This window comes from Argiope bruennichi, chromosome 2 (genome assembly GCF_947563725.1).
Source record: "Argiope bruennichi chromosome 2, qqArgBrue1.1, whole genome shotgun sequence".
NCBI classification, from domain to species: Eukaryota; Metazoa; Arthropoda; class Arachnida; order Araneae; family Araneidae; genus Argiope; species Argiope bruennichi.
Genome location: NC_079152.1, coordinates 63,280,946 through 63,296,995, shown reverse-complemented (window position 1 = coordinate 63,296,995; position 16,050 = coordinate 63,280,946). Strand labels below are relative to the sequence as shown.

General features: G+C 28.8%; 1 protein-coding gene across 2 annotated transcripts in view; it reads right to left on the bottom strand.

Annotated features, from left to right (window-relative positions):
- LOC129962005 (protein singed-like) overlaps positions 1–16,050 on the bottom strand; it is a 58,968-nt gene that overhangs the window by 25,109 nt on the left and 17,809 nt on the right. For both annotated transcript variants that reach the window (XM_056075666.1, XM_056075667.1), the window contains exon 3: positions 13,939–14,392. In XM_056075666.1, coding sequence (XP_055931641.1) covers positions 13,939–14,392 — 454 coding nt within the window. The remainder of the gene's footprint in view (positions 1–13,938; positions 14,393–16,050) is intronic.

The following is a 16,050-nucleotide window of genomic DNA, read 5'->3' as shown; positions in this document are numbered from 1 at the left end:
TCTTATATATGTTTAATGTGAATATATCTTTCCAAAAAAGGAAGAATATCGATATTCCATTCGCTATAGTCCTTGAAGGAAAGTGTTAAGCTATACAAGGACAAAGAAGAGATAAAAGTAAAATAAATGCAGATATTTAAATGCGGAAGCACCTGCTTTTAATGGTGCAAAACGGGTGAATCTTCAAGTGAGCTTATTTTTTCAGCTGTCATTCTGATTTTCTTACTGTATTGGGGGTACAGGTGACTCGGACACGAGTGATAGGGAATCGGAACATACTTCTAACCAAGACACATACTTCCGTATTGATTCAACCTGACTAAAATCCAGTCATAAATACATAATATTTTTGTTTAGGCGAAAGGTTTTCGGAAGTCGAGTCTGATGTGCTATAGAAGTGTTTCCCGTTGCTCCAAATTTTATAAGTTTATTCCCCTTTGAAACATATGATTTACGAAATGACCATCCATTTTACTGCCGAAGAGCTCCATGAAAATGTTTCGTGCAATGTGTCAACTCTTACATACACGGAATCGTAAATATATAACGAGTGACACTTAAAGAGGTCATGCAAGAAAGGAGTGCTTTTAAATACAGCTAACAGACAAATGCATTTATTGTAAATTTACTATACGATACATTCTTTTTATATAAAAATAAGCTATTTTATTGTAAATTACATAAACTCATCTCACAGCTCGTTTGCGACAGTTCGTTTCAAGTAGAAAATAATTTTTACCGAATTTCCACCACACATTAAAATACTGTATAGGATGGATGAGAAATGAAAAACTTAGGTATTGATATGTATTTAGATATAATAATTTCTTCAAAAATAGAATAATTATAAAAATCATTAATTGATAAAATGTGTGCTTATAAGCATTTAAATGTATATTTTTTGTCTTCTAGAAAAACATTTACAGCACAAATTTCTTTTAAACAATTCAACCAATCATGTGAGCCAATTTTCATATACCGAACACCGAAATGGAATAAAATGAACGTAAATTCGTATATTTGATTCTTCTGTTAATTAGTTTACAACATAAGGATGAATATATATTAATAATGGCATTTAAAAATCCATAAATATAACATTATAATTTGATTAAATTAGAAACACGAAGGGCTCTTTTATAACCTTAGCATGAAAATAACCCATAAAAAGTTAATTTTTTTTTATTAAAATCTATATCTTCTTGTAATATCAAATTAAGTGAAAAATCTAAGTGTTCTTTAAAGTAAAATCTGATTTCAATAATTTAAAAGCCTTCAATGTAGTTTATGAATAAAATAGCAATTAATTTTTAAGACAAAATATCTGCCGTTACCCAAGTAATTCTAGTAACAAAAAACTATGATAATTAATGTATAGCGCTATTGTTCATTCCACGATAAAACGCGATTGCGTTACAATCTCAAGTTCAGGTACAGTTTAATGAATAAAAAAAAGTTTTTGCTTTGTAATCCAAGTATAAAAATGAAGCGGGGAAAAAAACTAATGCTATCGAATTTTCCTGAATGTTCTTTATTATTCATTACCACGGATAAGAAAATATATTTCTTTTTTTATCCACGGTCAATTTTGTTATCTATTGTTACGCAGCGCACATATAATTAAGAGAAGAAAACCGATATTAATAAGATAGCAGGTAACTATTAACTCTTTATTTACCGAATTATTTTACCATCAATTTTTCAAATTTATTTTTGAACTATTAGTTAAGTTTTAATACAGAATAAACCCAAGAAGAAGAAGAAGAAGAAAAAAGATTTTTAAAATTCCTTAAAATAATTTAATTAATTAAATTAAAAATAAAAGTTTTTTAATGTTATTTTTTAGATAATATCTACTGTTTTCTATTGGAAAAACGTTCTTCGTGTTCTTTCAGATTCTGTTAGAAAAAAGAATTGTGAAGATATCAGCCGGATTCAAACGCTAATTTAAAGTATCGTCGGTAAATAAAGGATTAAATTTACATGAGATTTACAATTACATCTCACCATTTACATGAGACTGGCTGCTGCATTTCATAATCATAAACATATTCAGGAAAAATTCATTTCTACTGAGAAAATAATGATTCGATATAGCATTAAACAAATAACTAATTCAATTTCATTATCATCCATTTAGTATATATATATATATACATACATACAGTAAATTTGTATGTTTTATTAGATATTTAAAGCGAGTGTATATAAAATAATCATGTATATTTAATGGTTTCCAACATATTTACGTTCTTTCGCATCTCTACGGGCATTCATGCACGAGGTACTGCCAGTGCTATTGCCTGTTTCCTGAGAAAATACAGCTATAAAAGATAATTTCACTGAAAAAGGTACTAAAAGGATGAAAGAAACCGCTACAAAAGGTTTGGGTCATCATTTCCGGAACACATTCTTTTCACCGTTACGTCATTTCCGATTGTCAGGGTCCAGTGATTGGGACACTGACCAGATGGAAACCGCAGGAATATAAAGCATGGTTGATAAGCATTTCACCACGAATTTCAGAGTTTTATAATAAAAAATTTATATTGTTTTCTAAAATTAAAATTATAACCTACATATTGAAATAATGTAAACAACGTTAAAATAATAAATACAATACTTTTTTGTCGTTATTGCCAAATATTTTTCTATTTTTTTCCCTTTTTTTTTTTTTTTTTTTTGCAATATCTGTGCAGTCAGAATTGTTCTTTTTTTCAGTTCTTCAGTAATTAAATCTTTTTGACAATTAATCTGTTTGAAATGATAATTAAGCACAATTATAAAAAAAATGATCGGATAAAACTTACCATATCAAACAATATGTGCTTGCTAAACTAAGAGTATTAACATTTTTCTGTTTTTTGTTTGTTTGTTTGTTTTGTTTGTTCTTTCCTTCAGTTTTTTATACGCAGCGATGGTATTCGCTCAATATCTCCATATAGTTTCTTCTAATTTTATTGCTTCTACATATTAAGTCAGTAACCTGCTATTAAATATGTTTCTTACTATGTAAACTTTCTAACATTTCATAATACAGCAAAGATAAATTTTAAAAACGGTCAAGTTGACCCAGCTATTATTTCTCGCAGCGGTTAAATCAATCAAACTTTGCATTATGGTTGATTTCATAGCCGACTTTTTACCATGGTTGGTCACAAACAACTAAACAAGACATAACTAAACAGTGTGGGCAAACAGGCTAGATGCGGGGAGTGGCTGCTGGAACAGTAAATATTAGATTGGGAACGAATCATTTTCTATCAATATAATAAAGAAAAAAGCTTTCTCCATATCTATATTTATAAGAGAAAGTGTTTGTATGTACGTGTGTAAATGTATTTGTAGCATCCAGACAATTTTACCGCAGTTATAGACAAGAAATAGAGAATCGTAATGGTAACTAAATGTGTATCGAAACAAAAAAGATTTGAAATTTATTGTAGATAAATTTATATTTAATATTTTGTGTTGTTTGGAGTGTTTTTCGCACATATTTTTAAGTAATATAGTTTCTAAAGATTTGCTGGGAAATGTGAACAAATTTAAAAAAATTAGGAGTTATTATTGAACAAAAGCAGTCGGAATTCTACGTCAAATTCAGGAATTTTAGACATTATTTTCAAAAATATTTTGTTTTTATTTAACAGGTTGAAAGAATCCATTTCTATTTAAAGGATGTAAACTTAATTACATATGATCATTATTACATTCAGTCTATAAAAACGAGAGTAAAATCAGGAATATCTGCTATAAATGTATAATCAAGAAATAAATCAGTAAAATAAAAATGATCTAATAGATATTACAACAAAAAAATTAAATTTTGGGAAATTTCTGTTATTAAGGAAGAAAAATTCCATTTCAGTTTTTAATATTAAGAATAACTTAAATTATTTTTCAATTTTTCAATCATTTTTATTATTAAAATTTCTATATAAAACTTAATTAAACTTTAAATCACTATGATGAACAATAAAATGAGGTAATAGAAAATTTGTTTAAGAATTTTCCCGTGAGAAAAATGAAACTGTAATTATGTGCATTTTATATATCGTGAATATTTAGTGTGAAAGGAAAAACTGGGTATCTATAATGAAGATTTCTTAATTATTCTTCCCATTACTTTTATTTTGAAGCTACATAAAGCAATTTTCCTTTTTTCTTATTCATTATTCACCCATTCATTACAACATTTATGTTGCAAAATTGCTATTAAAGGTCTAGCACAAAACATTTAAAAAGTTGAACAATGGCGATATCATTCATTATAATGAATGTTAGTTTCATAATTTATGTACCAGATAAAGATAAACATTTTTTGATTTTTTTGTTGATTTTTTGATGCATTGACACATGCATTTACTAAGCTTAAAACTTTTCATTTGAATGAAACGCATTAGAATTCAACTAATTACATTCTTTTAATTCTTCCTTAACAAAAGCAGAAACCATCAGTTTGTATACACAGATACTGTATTCTTTCGTAATGTTTTAAATAGCAAATGCAAGAAAAAGGAATTAATACAAGAAAAAGAAATTAATTTTTCTTATATGAATATAATGAAATTGCATAATTTTTTCCACGGATTTCGGTTTATAATAACTATGACGAAAAGAAAGAGAAAAATTGTCTCTTTATTTGACTGTTAAATGCTAAAGATCTAAATTTTTTGTAGGTTTTACAGAGAACCGAGTTTTAAGATGTTTTAATTCAAAACATGCATTTTGATATTATTCGAGTATGCTAGAGAATTTAATTTTCAATGGAAATATTTTTCAAATAACTCCTAAAGCGAGTTTTCTATGAATAAACAAATTTTCTACCGCCCAAGTAAGCAGTTCAAACTTATGCCCACTCAATTTGTAGAAACCCGGAAATGCTCTCAAATGTTTTTATATCCTTTTGCAAAAGAAATAAATCACCACCACCCAGTTCTTGAATGTTCCCATAAAAGTTTCATCTTTGTGTATCACAATAGTATGCAACAAGGAAAGATGGAAGGGAGAAAAGAAAAACCTTAATGATTCGAATTGCATTGGAAAATGTAATTAAGGTGAGATTTCAGTAAAGGACTAAATTTAAAGCCGACAATGCTTGAAATGAAGTACTGAAGACTCGGGATAAATTGAGGCGTTTCTTTTGTATGGAAGAAACCGTGCCAACGCTTTTATTACAACCCACTTTTGGTGAGTATCAGCTAATGCGGTCAGCGAACTGAACTGCGTAAGGTGTTGCCGTTTCCAATTAAGGCGGCATTTCTGGACGCAAAGTTTGCTATATAACAGACGAGCTATTGTTACAGAAGGATTTACAAAACAGCATTTTCTATTTGTCACAGTTGTTTCTTTGAATGATGAATGTAAGAAAATGAGGCTGCCCCTGAGGAGTCAAATTCAAAACTTCAGTAAATTCTGGAATTAAACAGCTAAGAGTTTGTTCATTTCTAATGTTTTATTTCAAATAAGTAAAAACATTTTAAATAAAACATTAAATTGTATAAAAATGCTATAAAAAATTAACAAATGTAGAAATTAACAAAAAAGCTTCCGCTAAGATTCATTTAAAAGAAAACTGTGAAAGAAAACTACTTTTTCTACAAAACACGATTTCGACATCAAATTTATATTAACTTAAACCATTGGGTGTGAGCTTTAATTAATAAAGACATACCTTTCCATGTCAGTTTTTCTCTATGGCTAATATTGTTTTTATTTTATTTTTCTCTCCTACCAGTGAATTTTAGAGTTTCAAATAATTAATAAAAGAATATCTTTTGCATTATGTGCATTTATTTATTTCTGAAAGTTGAATATGTTTTTGTTCCAAGAGGATTCATTTTATTTTAATTCCAACTAGTTTATCGAATTTATTTTTCCTACATTTACAATATTTCTTCTGGCGGAATTCCCATAATGGTTTATATTCAAGTATTCAGCAGATATTTAACTAAAAAAGTGATTTAAGAAACAGATTTTTTTTTATATAGAATTCGCCTTTTTTTTTTTTTTTTTTCTTTTTCTTTTTTTTGAAAGCGCAGTCATTAGAAGTCTGCAACTATTAATTTGATGCTACTGTGCAATCGATGAATCTTCTTCTGCGTTTAAATATTAGAATAGCAAGATAAGAATTTTAATAATAATAGCAATTCAAAATCTTAAAAACTTCGTAGGGTTATAACAAAGACTCAGCAAATCCTAACTTTAAAATAATTTTAATCAGGAAAGAAATCTCAAGAGAAACTCTATAATAGTAAATCCAATCTGCAACAGCAAAACCGAAAGCAAAAAACGCTTAGTTTTGTTTTTAATTTACTTTATATTTTCTAGTTGATATTTTAAATAACATACAATATTAGTATATAAGTCTTCATTTTTTATCTTAAAAATTATTAATAATGCATAAACAGTGTCAAAGAAAATATCCTTGAAACCGTTTATAAAAGCTGGCAAACAGAAAAATTCATCTTTCATATCTAAGATCCAAGAAGTTCATGTATAATGGATTGCTTTAGTATTGACTTCAACTTCAAACAATAAAATTTCTTTTTTATACCTGTACCTATTGTTCTAGAAGCATTATTTCGTGATCCTTATCCTTTTGTCCCATCCTCTCATTTACAGAACAGAAAATCAATTAATAGCATTCATTTTATCTTTTGCAATCGGGGAAACTTACTAAAATTGGGTCAGTGGAATGATTCACAGGGCACGAAGCAATAATTTAATAGTAACTCCCATTGGTAAAGATAAGGTTTGCTTGTTGGAATGAAAGCTTATTAGTGATTTGCACGGTCGTTGAACTTCGTCATCAGCACTAAAAATCTTAAAGCAACCTCGCGAACTAAAAGCACAGTGCACGCAAACGTGAAAGGAATTTAAAAACGTTAAAACGTGAGTGTAATTCTGTTTATCAAGATCTTCAATTGGTGCAATAATAGTACCAAAGAAGACAAAATGCTCTCATAATTCGAGAAACAAAAAAATAAAGAAGAGGACTTTTTTATTACTTATTTGTATATTTGTAATCTAATGTTTTTTTAAAGCTGAGTTACATGCTACAGATCTATTTACAATTTAGCGATTTCTAAATGAAGTTTTTTCAAACAAGAAATTCCCTTAGATATGCATATTTCGGAAGAAATATTTCATACCCGACCAGTATTTGCAAAAATATTATATTAACATTAAATTAAAATTGACAGCATTAGAGTAAGGCTGAACTTTAAATAAATTTAATAAGAATTGGAAAAAATAATTAAATGGCAATCCGTATTTAATTACTATGAAAAATAAAAAAGTTAATGCTTTTTTCTAACAATGTAATATTATAAAAATTAAATTTTTAAATATTTTCTGATCATTCTTGATTATAGATAGCTCTAATGGATGCTAAGTGGATACCCCGGTTTTGCCTGCAAATTTAACGGCAAAAATGAAATAACCCAAATATTCGTGAATCTTGGCGATATCTTCATTAGTACTCGAGTTCCAACATTTGTTCCAGAACTCTGATGACCAACAAAGCTCTGGAACTTTTTCATTAACTTTAATTTTTCATGAAATATAATCAAATTCACCAGTCAAGAAAATAAGGGTAGCGTAAAATTTCATTTATTTACTTTTTGAGCTTATCCATTTTCCACTGCATAGCATTACCAAGCAAGATATTCAAGAATCTTGGAGATACCACTAGAAATCGAGTCCCTACGTTTAGTCTAGAATATTCTATATCTTATCAAGGAAGCTACAAAACATGCAATTGAGAGCCCTGAGTCAGCTGACTTGAACTCAAGCGAATCGTTGAGCTAGTTTCTACAGCGAGTTTTCCCTGGACGCTTTGTGCTGTTGCAACTGTTTAATAGCAATTGATTGCTTTTGCGTTGTTGATTTCTGCAAGTATTGTTTTGTGTACGCTTCGTCTTTGTTTTATTATTTACGTTTTGCATTGAATAAAGCTTAATGAGCCCGTTGGACTTTTCACTGTACACTTACCGGATTTTGGATATTTTTCCAGAAAAAAATAAAAAATTTAAGAAAAATCACCTAATGATTTTCGTCCTTAAATTGTATGTATCATTTTTTTAACCAGCCTTTTTAAATGAATGAAATGTTATTCATTTTTTGCTGTATTTCAATATCTATCAGAAATGAATGAAAAAACTTAACTCTAAACATATTCTATTAGAAATATGAATGGCTTTCAATACCATTTTTAAAATTTTACTATTAATTAGCTGTAATTCCGAGAATTAAGTTATAAGTATTTTCTCATTGACTCTCAATGCGTTAAAACAAGACAGCTTTGTAACTTTAACTCATTTACTACAGTCATTGTCAATAAAATTCAGCCATTTTCAATTTTAAAAAATTCTTTCTGCTCCAATAGAGCCCAAAGTAAAAACGCCAAAGCAAGAAAAGAAGAACGGACTACAGCAATCATTTCAAGCACAAAGTAGCAAATGAGACTTATTTGCTACTTTGTTTTTAAAAAAAAACTTTGAAATCCTCTTTCATCCACCTGTGAAATGGGTCACCAGTATACTGCACAGAAGTTCAGGATAATGAGGCATTATCTCCAAAAGTATTATATGCGCTCACCAATTCTTCTTGTTCTAGGTCTCTTATTCTTTCTGAATCTTAAATATCGTGAGATGGTTTATCTCAAAGCGACTACAAAAAGAGGTATTATGATTATTCAAAAAATAAAAACTAGTAACCTTATCTGATGCATACAAAATGTAGAAAGAAATTATTAACATAAATAAAATCTATAAAATTTTCAAATCTCATTGCATATATCTTATTAACAGCAACTTCACAGTTCATCAATAAAAAAATCTTCTGCAAAGGATTAGAAATTAGTTTGGTTTGAAAACTGAAATTTGGAAAGCAAACCTTGATCAACATTTACAAAAAAGCATAAAACATGCCAAAATCATTAATCGCCAAATTCAAGAATCACTAAAATAATGGAAGTAAGATGAGTTGATCAAATTTTAAATTATATAGAATAATTATAAACATTTAATAACTATTATGTTATGGCTGCACATTTTAATATTTGAATATATACAAATATTATTACCGAATTCAGTAATATTTATGCGTAGTTGCTCAATTTTTATAAAAATTAATAGTGCCTATGAAATGTGGCCGAACAAAGCGGAAATATTACTTTATCTTGATTAATCATAAATTATTCTTTTAAGTCGATTGTTCTGACTAATCAAAAATCAAAAAATGCGAACGAATTGTTAAAACTGGTATTCGAAATTTCTATTACAGCTTAAGAATATAAAAATATACCAAATCGTATAAACATTTATCTTGCTTTAGCATTTTGGCATACGAAAAGAAATGTATACTTTTTGTCTAATAAAATGGACAAAGAAAAAAAATTGACCTGTATAATTCCAAGTTCTCTTTCCTTGCGTTTCACGTTTCAAGTTTCATTTAACGAGACTGGGGCCGAATGTTTTATCCACCCATATAGTAGTTTCTAAGTGAATGAAATATATACTCCGGCGGAAATCAGGCTTCTTTGCTTTAAAAATTCAAGGTTATATTTCAATGTATAACACAATCGAAAAGCCATTTGATTCGTTCCTTGACTTACTAATTACTAGTGATTGATGGATAATTTATAGGTAGGAAAATTCTCAAGACTTTAATTTAGAAGATTTGATTTTTTTGTATGGGATTTTATTTTCAAAACCGTATTAAAATAAATACGTCACAGCACTTATATATATGAAAAGCAAGAAGGAAAAAAAAAAACATTTTCCTGCTATAATATTTAAATGAATATGCGTAGTCGTTTCGGTTGTTAAGGAAGCTAAAGTCTATTCATAAATAACTGAAATATTATAAAAAAAATTAAAAAGTTATAATTAGTATTGGAAAATTGAAACCGATAGAATTAATTCTATTTTACCATATAACAATATAAATTTTGACAGGCATTTTATTTGGATAAGAATCTAATTAGTAGATCGTAAACATTTATCCGATATTTTAAAGATCTGCCATATAATAAAATGTGCAATTGCGTAGTGACTATAGTATTAAAAATTTGCTCCACAAATTATCATTTTTTAACTGTTATCAAGAACAATCCTTACTATCTTTTTTTATTTCTGTATGTCTTGTTTGAAAAGTATATCTGATGAAAAATTAAAACATTTTTCACAACACAACAAACAAGAACGTTTGGTTTGATTATATTAACGTCTCGTTTTAAAGCAACACTAGGGCTATTTTGGGACGGACCTCGTAATTTTGAACCGCGGTCAGATGACGTGGACGACACCTGAGCTAGCACCCCCTCTCCAAACTTCCACACCACATCAGTTGATTAAGAAGGTAAACAGCTATAGAGATTGAGAAACCCTCCTTGATTCGAGGAATCTCGCACTCGTTAAGTTAAATTTAGTTTAATATTTTTAATAAGTTGACTGATTAAAAAAAAATATTTAATTTATTGCTATAAATAATGTTTCCCAATTCTCTTAGAGGTTTGGCAATTTGTGAAAAAGAAAGGATTATCCCTGAAACAATGTCAAAAACACATCTCTCATTTGTCGTTATGTCATGATACACTTATATGTATTGTTAATCTTTTTCAATATACAATACATTAAAATATCAAATAAAACATAAAAATAGATCTTTATTTTCTACCAGAAGCCTGTTGAGTAGCCATTTACTTGAATATGTTAAAGCTCATTATTTATACCTATGCAGCATTACTAAGTATCGACATAAAATAGTTATATTCATAAATGAAAACTTAGAGGAAATTTGGCAGGATATAATAAGGAGAAATAAAAAGCAACTTTTTTTTAGTGAAATAAAGCGCACATCCGAGAAATTTGCATTGTTTTTGTATTTCCTTAATAAAAAGATAAATGGAGAAAAATCTAAAAATTTACCATTTCCATTTATCGATAAAAGATAAAAGCAGAAAAGAAAAAAAAATCGTCTTTCTGTCTATTGTTTTAAAGTCAAAAATTAAAAGAAAATAATGAGAAAATATTTTTGATTTTTATCGAAGTTTAATCTAAACTTGCTTCTAATTTCTTTATGATTGTATATAATTAAATTCCATTGATAAATTATTCGAACTTTTTCCTTTGCATCATATTATAACAGAAGGCAAGAAGAAAACGCAAGGGAGTAAATACCATGCGAACATAAAACAAAAGAATGAAAAAAGAAACGTAGAATAAGAAGAATTAAAAATTTCATCATCGGAACAATGAATTGAAAGAAAAGTACTGAGTATGAAGCAATAATTATAAGATTTTTAAGACGAAGTAAAATATTTGAAAGAAATGAGTCTATATATATCACTTAATAATTTATTTGCTTTTGCATCATAGTATATATGAACAACATTAAAAAAAAATATCCGTATCCTTGTCAAAGAGAGGAAATATATTTTCCAATACTTTGTACAGAGGAAAAAAACTTATGAATGCCTTATCAAAGCAGGCTGCAATTAAAGAGATGGATCGAAAAATCGGAAATGAAATTGAAAAGGAAAAATTTAAATGTTCCTAGACATTTTGTTTTGTCAACGCGTTTTTCTTTTTTCAAGCAATTACGAATGCATCAAAAATTTTATTAAAAAATAAACAAATGTCGTTAAGAGAGGCTAAACGCGAGATCATTACAGAAATTTTGCATCCCCCCTTCCTAATAAAATATTACGGTTAAAAGAAATAGTTATCACGACTCAGGATTAACTTTAAGAAACTGCTCCTATATACTTTTCTAATTTTTAACATAACTTTGGTGTTGCTCAATTAATTTAACTTAACTCATTTTTTAAATGTGCATAAAACAATACAAGATCTTTTTCAGAAAAAATAATTTTAAAGACTTTATTTTTAACTTATGGCAATTAGTAGAACTAAATTTCGATGCAATAAATTTATGCTTGGGATAATACCAAATACGCCAATCAGTTTAAATTAGGAATCCAGCACACCACTCGTTAAAGGTAAATTAACATGCCATTACAATACAAGCTATAGTAAAAGACAGTTAAATGTCTTATGCTGTTATTTTGTTACGTTATCTTGTAACTGATTCCATTTTAATAAACATTTCGCTAAAGTTTATAATATTTTTTTGTTGGTAATCGCTTTGGAAACCTATCGTACTTACACAAGAAGTGAATAATATAGTTTAAAATCATTTTGAAGATTATTTAATTTTAAATAAAATCAATTATAAACTGAAATTATTTTTTGTTTGAATACTAATTGTTTAGCTTAGACACACTAATAACTCGAGAATATAAGTGAAATTTTTTAGGCTTATAATGTCCCGTCCTTTTCAAAAATAAACAATAAAGAAAGTCTCTGCTTTGGAAAGAGTTCAAAAGTTTAATTGATACTTCCGAAAACTAGCTATATGATAAAAATATTTACGTAAATGGCCCATGCACAATTTAAACAGGTGTTCATTATCTTTGGCATTTGCTGCCGTTCCTCAGAGTATACAGTGCACACCAAACGATTATTATCTCCAAGGATTAACAGATGCTACCTTTGATTCACTTTGCCGAGTATAGTGCTAATAATCTTCAAGATCTAATGAGCTTAAACTAATGCTCTTCTTCGTGTGACATTAGGGGTAACGGCTTTGGTGACACCCGAAAGAGTCTAAAACAAGCAAATGACACGACTGCAGTAAGAAAAAAATAAAATGACAGAAAAGAGAGAAAGAAAATGAATTTGTGGGATGTACGACGCGAGTCGGATGAGTTACCAGTGGCAATTCTCATACTACACCATCCATAACCGTGACTGATGGTGACATTTGTTCGAAACCTACATAAGGTCAGCGACAACAAAACAAAACAGTCTGAAAACACTAGAGAAATTCGAAGCTGATTGGATTTTTGTTTCTGGATATTTTTGTCTAATCTGCGCATTCATTTCTTTTACGATTACAAGCAGCGTAGGTCACAAGAAAAATTAAAGAGTCGTAAAGTGGAGACAATTAAACGCTCTGATAGCTTGATGTGATTGCCCTTGTGTGTCATCGATACTTGAAGAGATTATTGAGTTGGTTAAGGAGTTTATAAATAGAAAGTATAAACCTTTGTGTGAGAAGCAACAAAATGCACAGGCTGAATTGAGGTCACGAAAATGTGTTTTCTTGTCATTAAATGCATTACGGCGTGTTAAGCATCCCATCGCAAGGGCAATATTTTATGGAGTTCGCACGATGAGCATTCAGCGAAATATTTCTAATATCAAATGAAGATTACAACAGAAGAGAATTTAGGTGAGAAAGTCAAAGAAGCATAAAGTAACAGTAAGAAGAAAAAAACATCTAAGAAGTATTTATTGGGCAAGCTATGTTTAGAGTAATGAGATTTCTACTGCAGGAAATATCTCGTATATTTCGAAATAGCGAATTGCATTTATTTTATAAATAAATAAATGGCAAGTAGAGCTTGACTATTTAATAATATTCCATAAAGATCTTTTTCTATGGGTGAATATTTATAACAATAGAATTCATTAATATGATTTTTCTTCTCTCCAAATAGAGATTAAACACCAATGCGTTATTTTTAAAAAAAAAATATTTAAAAAATTCAATTTTGAAAAAAAAAACGCACATCATGTTTATGGAAATTTGCAAACAAATTTAAACGAAATAGATAAATGGAAACAGGATAAACGAAGAACTTCAGATAATTTAAAAGACAATGCAATGCTTCATTTTCAGAAGCATATTAAGTAGTAAAATATTTCCCTTGGTGATATTTTCGTAGCACTGTATAGTTTCGAAATTTCACCATTTCAATTATCAGCGCATATATTACAAAACTGATGAAGCTAAAATCACTTTTAAAGAAGTAGATAATCCTTTCTTATAATCTAATCAACATTTTTAAAACATAAAAACACTTACCCTGTTTAACGGAAACGTATTTTCCATTGAAAGCGACAAAAGCTGCCTGTGGAACCGAATCTTCCAGGAAGAAAAGTTCATCTTTGGTGACAGTCTGGGATCTGGTCTTGAGAACGGCTCGACTGCCGAGAGGAGCGACGTACCTGCCCAAATTGTCTCTTAAGGCCAGATATCCAGAATGGAACTCTAAAGTAAAGAGGCACTCAGAGACCAATGTTTCGGAGAGGCTTCCGTCGAATTTCAAGTACTTGTCATTGCAAGTGTGGATGGCGTATTTGCCGTCATGAAATTCCAAAGTGAAAAGAGTATCTTCTCCCCAAGGGGTATTGGCATCCACATGGATAGCTTCGTGATCTGTCGATAAACGAGCGTATCGCCTGCGTCCGACACTTCGAATATTCACCTGAGGTCGGGCGGCAAGATGGACAGTCCACAACTCAGCAGGGCCAGGAACCTATTAAAAAAAGAATTTTTAAACACACTCAAACTAGATTAGGTATTATTTTAGATATAATAAATTTAAGTACATATTGAAGATTTCCAGATTGAATATTCTCTAAGAAACATCTTAAATTTATAGCACAAAAAAAAATCTTTTGCAAAGTAGAGGAAGTTTTGCTATTATAAACGCTGTTCAATCTTCGTTTGTTGCTATTCAGTAAGTAACAAAAAAAATTTACAATGAATTTTTCAATTATTTATCATATCTCCTATGATAGGTGAAAGGAAATACCACATAATATTACAAATATATTTTGCAATAAAAACATAACTGGTCCTATTATATTTACATTTAGTCAATCCTCTAGTCGCCATACAATAAGAATAAAATTATCAATCTTATCTTTATATTTACTTATAATAAAAATGAATGTATGTGTGTATATTGGCGTTCTACAGGCTACATCCCTTTGACCTTGAGCTATCAAACTTTGCACATATACAGTGACTCCCAAAATTGAGTATACACTATACTCTTTCTTCTTTAATTTTATTCTTTTTAATCTTACCATTCCTATTTATGGCTAATATTTATAAGAACGACAAAATATACATTAACAAAAGTATTAGGCTAAAAAACAATTTTTGAAGCACTTTTTGTAGCACTCACCTTAGGATTGTTTGTTACTCTCGAATAACTCTTCTCTTGGTCGTTTCACTGAGGATTTCTTTTCTTCCTCTTCCAAGTTTATTAGCAATTTGTCCATACATTTTATACTTCTGGATAATTTTTTGAACGCATCCGTAACTGCGTTGAATTTCCCTTGCAGTTTCTCGTAGATATGTACCATCTTCAGACAATCGAATAACAAGTTTCCGAATTTCAACATTTGTTTCATTTCTGGAGCTCATTATGATAACCAAAACGTTTGTTTTCGATTGGAAATCACTGACTGCCAATTAAAGTAACAAAACTATTTTACTTATTCATTTGGAAAAAAAATAATGGTAGTTAAGTCGCATATTTTATAAGGTGTATACTCAATTTTGTGACTTTGGAATTTGCAACTTTGACATAAAAATTACTGTAATAAAAATATTATTGATTCCTCCGTTTTGTTTTTTAGCCTAATACTTTTCTTAATGTATATTTTGTCGTTCTTATAAATATTAGCCATAAATAAGAATGTTAAGATCAAAAAGAATATAATTAAAGAAGAAAGAGTATAGTGTATACTCAATTTTGGAAGCCACTGTATACTTTGGAGGATGGGAATGTAAAATTTAATAAAATTAATTTTACAATTAATTTAATAAATTAAATTTTAATTAATTTAATAAAAATTTTGTAAAATTTAAACTATAATTAATTAAAAATTAAGCAACATTTTGACGTTATTAGCTCTCATCAATGCATTGCCATCACAAAGATCAAATTAACGAATTCAGTTAATTCTTACTGCAAACTTAATCATGAAAAGTCTAATTGTTAACATGTCCGTAAGAAAGGAAATATGATATATTTTGGACAGATAAGTGCAAAGAAACAATTTCTGTGAACTTTTAAAAAATCTATATGACTAATTCAATAATTATGTAGTATTTAAGACAAAAATGTTTTATGTATATACAAGATGTTCATTGTAATCAGATTCCACCAACTAATTTTTA